Source organism: Ruditapes philippinarum, unplaced genomic scaffold (genome assembly GCF_026571515.1).
Source record: "Ruditapes philippinarum isolate M1 unplaced genomic scaffold, ASM2657151v2 ctg4510_1_1_1_1, whole genome shotgun sequence".
Taxonomy (NCBI): Eukaryota; Metazoa; Mollusca; class Bivalvia; order Venerida; family Veneridae; genus Ruditapes; species Ruditapes philippinarum.
In genome coordinates, this window is record NW_026859838.1 from 1 (window position 1) to 6359 (window position 6359).

General features: G+C 30.7%; 1 protein-coding gene across 1 annotated transcript; it reads left to right on the plus strand.

Moving 5' to 3' along the window:
* Window positions 1-3141: 3141 nt before the first annotated feature.
* On the plus strand, window positions 3142-5444 carry LOC132758067 (uncharacterized). Its single transcript, XM_060749582.1, has 5 exons — window positions 3142-3196; window positions 3672-3735; window positions 4287-4334; window positions 4723-4867; window positions 5295-5444. The coding sequence occupies exons 2-5, from the start codon at window positions 3681-3683 to the stop codon at window positions 5389-5391; spliced, it is 345 nt and encodes a 114-aa protein (XP_060605565.1). The 5' UTR covers window positions 3142-3196; window positions 3672-3680; the 3' UTR covers window positions 5392-5444.
* Window positions 5445-6359: the final 915 nt, after the last annotated feature.

The window sequence follows — 6359 nt, forward strand, 5'->3', positions numbered from 1 at the left end:
ATGATTTTAACCTTAAAATAGCTTGTGATTTTCTATACTTAATACTACAGTGCATTTAAAAAGGCGGTGTACCTTTTTATTACTGTTTCAAGTAAATGTGAAGATTATGAGAAGATGGTTTTCTGTTATAGAGTGGTCAAAATGAAGCTTATATATCGACTAACATGACAAACTTGAACAAGTTGCACGTTCGGTTTGATTATGTCTGTCAGTGGCGAGATGAATGATTTTAACAAGCTTTACAAGCAATAAGAAGCAATCTACTGAACATTATGTAAGATTGCCTTAATGAACGTTTCATTTTGAAATTCCCTATTTTCAGCCACCCTTACTGAGATATGTAATAAAAACATAATAGCCCTATATATTATTTGATGTATGTGTTTATATTAAAACGCTTTCTGGTCAATTTATAACAGTTAATATCAGTTTCATTCCTCTGGTTCACATTATTTCCCACCTTACAGCTGTGTAACTGATATAACGGACATAATGATATAGTTTAATAATATTTTATTGTATATTTTGTACATGATAAATTTACACAATCTAACATCATTACCTTTAGCATAAATACAATGTACATACATAAGGGTTGGACCAAAAGTTATACCAATATTATCTAGGGTCGTCTTCTAAAATAATAATATTATGAGAATCTATTCGTCGCAAGTTTATTATGCAACATGTGACACAATAATGGTGTGTTACCAGTGATATATAATTAGACATGAAGGTTCGCGACAATATGATTTAGAAAAGTCAATTATTCCAAATATGGATACGGCTGATATTATTATTATTTATTGTGTACGTACTCTATCTGATATATTCTAGTTGATTGCAAATGTGTTTACTTGTAGGCACAATAAATTTTCCTGATGTTTCTTGAAAACAAACAGAAACTATTATTAATAGTTATGGGTGCTCCACGAAACATTTTTGTCAATATACGGCAATACAAAATATGTAAGAAGAAGAAATAAGATTCATAGCATCATAGGCATTGACATCTGTACCAGAATTGAGAACAACAGAATCCCCAAAGAAAGTCCAACACGTCAAAATTGAAAATGTTGCAGGCTTGGTTTGATTTAATCTGTTTAGTGACATAGATTCAAACAATTCCAGTTTTTGTCAATCCTAAACATTAAAGTAGAAGTACGCAAAGTTATATCACATATTTTAACATTATAAAATGGTTTAATTTGTACATTGATTCAAACAGAACACATCTGACTAAAACTTTTATCACTTTTTCTCGAATCCACAATTTCACATTGAAGAATGTACTCTGTGACCAGGAAGTTTAATATCATAATTGTAATAGTCCAATTCTACGTATATTTATCAGAAATCGTGACATACATGAAACATGAATTGGACAGTTATAATCACACTCATGGGTGAAATTACAAGTTTTCGTTATTTTCTTTACTAACTCGTGCTTCTTTTTTAATACAATTTACAAATATGATAATATATTGTGATGAGGGAAAAATTTAGGGATTACTGTTTATGAAACGACAAATGAAAGTATTTTCTTATCTACATTCTTGCGTAATCGTGGTAATCGTTATCCATGGATTAGTGTTATGTAGAAACGATTTATTTTTATAATTATTATTGTATTTTAAGTTAATTCTATACATTAAATAACTAAAGTTGGCCATAAAGAGGCCGTCTTGTCAGCACATTCGCTTTTATGTAGTTAAATTAAACAGCTGACACTCAACCTCGATTTTCTCATTCAGTTATGTCAAATGAATGCGTTAAACGTGACCTTAAACCTAAGGTTATCAATATGTCCTGAATTTTAAACATTGGTACGTCCTCAAAGTCACGAATATTTCGACATATGTTAGACATCTTATCCTTACAGTGCATGTCATTTTTACTCTATGATTTCTCATAAGTGAGATTTGTTTCGAAGGAGTTTTAAAAAAGTAACGCATTGCAAAATAAATTTATAAGGAATAAGAAGGAAAAACAAACAACATGGGTTATTTCCTGATCTTGCCTTATATCGTTCTTAAATAAATTTCCATTTAAAGTGATATTATTTTTTTGTCTTATTTTGATGTTATTTTTTTAAATTACCTTTTTTGCCAAATCGACACATGTTTTGAATATATGTCAGAATCTATCAACTACCCCAGCTCTCCTTGATAACTTACAAGCAAGTGACCAACTACTGATCCCTTTTTATGTCTACAAATGACCATTGGAATAAAAGTCCGAGATTAATTCACGGAGAAATATGTCCCTCCGAGGCTCTTGACTTCACCCTTTTCAGCTAAGTGGGATTTTGATAATTATTAAACTCGACAATTCTTTGAAATCCTTGTATCAAACATGACTTAGTCGAAATGGGTTCAATTGCTATGATGGCATCATTAGACGATATTGCTTTTTAGGCCAACACCATCGGTCAGTTTCGAATATGTTTACCTGATGCACCTTTTTTTCATACGCAGATGAGGTGATAAATTGGATAGAATGAAGATATCATTCTGAGAAATATATATTACAATATTGTATTTTTCATACGCTCTGGCTAAAAAGGATATAAGTATAAAAAGTAAGAAAAACAATTTATATATAAAATTATAAAGAATAAGTTGTAAACACAACCAATGTATTGAAGGCAATTTGTATTTCCGTATTCATTACTCGTTTGGCATTACTGAATAGTTCTTTTCCCAAGACACACAGTTATTGGGAATAAAGTTTAAAAAAAATCTTAAATGATTGTTCTATTATTATTATCATTATTATTATTATTATTATTATTATTATTTTTATTATTATTGTTAGAGTAGTTAAATTAAGACATAACTGTAAATGGCGACAGATATAGTTGAATAGCAGAAAAAGTACTTTTTGTGCTGCAAATGACTACCGAATCTCATAAAAGTTTGCGCTTGTTGTATTGTCATGCATTAATGCTTACTCCACTGTAATATTGTTCTGAATTCTGACAGTTAAATTGTCGTTTTCCAATTTGTCCGTGTTTCTCTGTTTCGGAACGTCGTATATCATGATAAGGGTTTTTTTGTAAATCCTTTTTTTTATTAGCCCAAATATGGTTATTCGAAGACGTCAACAAAGGTTATCTTGCATGTGTTGCCTTTAAAAGGCAGTAATTCAAGTGCCTTAAAATCATTTTTACACAGGAACGTAACGTCAAATTAAGGTAAGGACATTTAAGAGAAAATGAATCGAAATATATATAGATAAATATACGTATTTTTATACAAATCATTGCTAGGACGTATTGTTCATATATTGATTGACATTCAAAAGTTCCATTTGCACACAATGATTTATAAAAACGCAGTTATACTATTGTACTTAGTCTCTTTCGTCCAAACATGTAGTTCATTCAATACAATTTGTTTATTCATGAAAGATACATGTGTCGGATACAAAGCTTAATGCTTTGTTGTATTGTTAACCATAACGGACTATAAATAAAGTTTGTCTTACTGACTTACTGTTTTAAAGAAAATTTGTATTGGCCCTTAGCATTGTTTTAAATACATAAATGTTGACTATCGTTGCTGATGCTGACAACTGCAGAAAAAATATATCTATTTTCTTGACTTTGTTTTTGTGAGATTCTTATCTTTTAATATTAAAACACAAAAGTGTTTTTGTGATAATTGCAGTAGAAAACAATGAAGTTGTTCCTGGTTTGCCTTCTTCTGCCAGTGGCTCTTGCTGCACCATTAGGTAACTTTTAAAATACTTACTTTGATGATTATATACATGTAAGTGAACTTGTTATTTTAATTTTTTTCGAACAGGTCTATTGCTGTACTGGCGTGGGGGGGGAAGTTAAACAAATGAATATACATTTATAGTTTCTACAGGATTGTATATTGGTTGCACATACTATGGACAGACTCACATAACTTTATTCTGTCGGTAGTTCGATTTTGCTAATACAATTCCCTAACATAACTTTGACTGATCACATAAGTAAATCCATTTCTTCTGATGATTTTTAAGCATATACTTTAATAGGTGTGGCATTGTGTAGCTGTATATTTTGCATTTATTACATTTTGTTTGAAATAAAATTAACTGGCATTTTGACAGTAGACGTTATGTAATTTAAATCAAATGTATCGACATTTCGATATTTTTTTCATAGATTTACATTGCAGGTTGATTGGGAGTATTTGTAGGCTACGACTTTATTATAAAATAGAATTATCTCACTCCGGATCACGTATACATATTTAAATGTATTAATGCAATGAACCTATTTTCTTTTTCAGAAGATTCAAGGAGATTCGTTGTCGGTTCCTTTACCGTAGACAGTCTGTGTAAGTGCTAGATAAATTAATTGCAAAATCTCTATACTTTAATGCTGTCTGAGTAAATAGGTGTTTTCAAAGTTCAACCTGGCTGGTTACCTGTACACAATGATTTTAGATGCGTTGAGAAGAGATGGGTGTGAATAGGTTGTGTTAGTGCATACCGTATATCCACCCATCCACCTTGTTCCTGTTTATGCTTTTTTTGAATTCCAAACCTGTTTTTTTTTACAAAAATGAACACTTATTTGAAAGAAAAAATAATAATGAAATTTGCACTAGGTGTTTGTTTTGAATAACAATAGAATAAATCCACTTTTGTCACAAGGAGTAATTCACTTTCATATATTTAGCATTGAAAATTGAACTTAAATGTGTATCATATTGATATTTTCAGTTGACCTTAATACCTTGAAGTGTGATGTACAAATCATGCTTGATGTAGTAGGAAGTGATCCAACGGAACAAGCTTGTGAGAAAGAGTGCCACGTGCTGATTAAGGATGGATTGTTAGTCCATAGTTGCCCCCTTATCTGTCATGCGTATGTCGACTTCTTTCAATTTTGTTTCAATATATTTTATTTCCCCTGTCATATGAAAAAGATGTCGAAAATATGAAGAAAAGAAGAACGACAACACCGGGGGAAAATATTTTGTTAACCTGCCTTTTCTGAAAATATACTCTATTCTCAAATATTACTTTAAAAAGTATTTCATGTTAAAATTAGAATTATAGACAGTTTTGTTTTTGTTCATTTCATGGAACTCAATTTTATCTTGATCAGCAAAATATTTTACTATGCACACTTTATGAAAGTTTCTGCATGTCAATGCAAATTTCTAGATATTTCGCTCGAAATTTTAGCGAACAATTGTCAACTATTTACGTTGTGTAGGCTCTGTCGTCACGAGACCTCTTGGAACAGAATGATGATGTTACTGTAACAAAGTAATTTATGAACATTTCAGATTCCAGAATCTAGCTCATTACTTCCACGAAACACCAAAACCTGGAGATCAGCATGCCCACTGCGGGGGACTAGCACTAACAACTGCCTCTGGTTAAATGAACAGTACCATTCAACAGTATGAAGAATTAAAAACTAATGCGATCAGAAAGTTGATTTGTTATTGTCCCTTTTCCATATGAAGTGATTTGTAGACAATTTGATGATGTTTAAACACGGCAAATTTTAATCAATACATGCTCGGTTTTTTAGAGCATTGGTTATTTGGATGTAATCCGATTCTCAGCTAAAAAAAAATCGAAATTCATTGGGTAAAAAGAACTATAAATGTATGTATAAAATCTTAAAAGAAATTTCTGGAACCGTGGACTTAAAGGTCTGTTTATACATAAGTATTTGAAGCGGTAATTTGTCAAAAAGTGAAAGAATGATCAGTATTGTCATAAGTTAAACATAAACTGGGCAAATGGAATTAGAAGAATGGGCAGAAAAAGATGTTAAATCAGTTATAATGTAGTAATTTGCAGTGAATTTAGTAAGATTGACTTCCCTTAACTGTTTAGAATAGAAAATGGTCATAATTTTATGCAACTGCAAATAAATCTTTAAACATCATCTACATTAAAGAGTTCATCAGTTCGTTAATTTTGATTACGATAGCAGATCGTGACATAGTTACTTTAAATATGTATATTTAACGCTATTTCGAAATTGCGCACATTTTCCCGTTATAGAATTGACAGACACGATTTGAAAATGTCCTTGTATGCATCTGATTGCGATACTAATACTTATCATTTCTTTCAAAATATATGACAAACGATTCTTCCATCACATTTAAGGATCCATTGACTTAATATGGTCATATAACATTAACTAATACATGTTTGGTTAGTATTTAACACCATTTACTCCTTAAATGTACCGAAATGATCATTTAAAATAATCTTACACGCGTCAATGTAATTCTTCAATGTTTCAAGATAATTCGTGAAAATGACTTCCCGACTAGCGTATTGATGGCGATTTTTAGTTTCGTTGATACCTTTAAATACAATAACATATA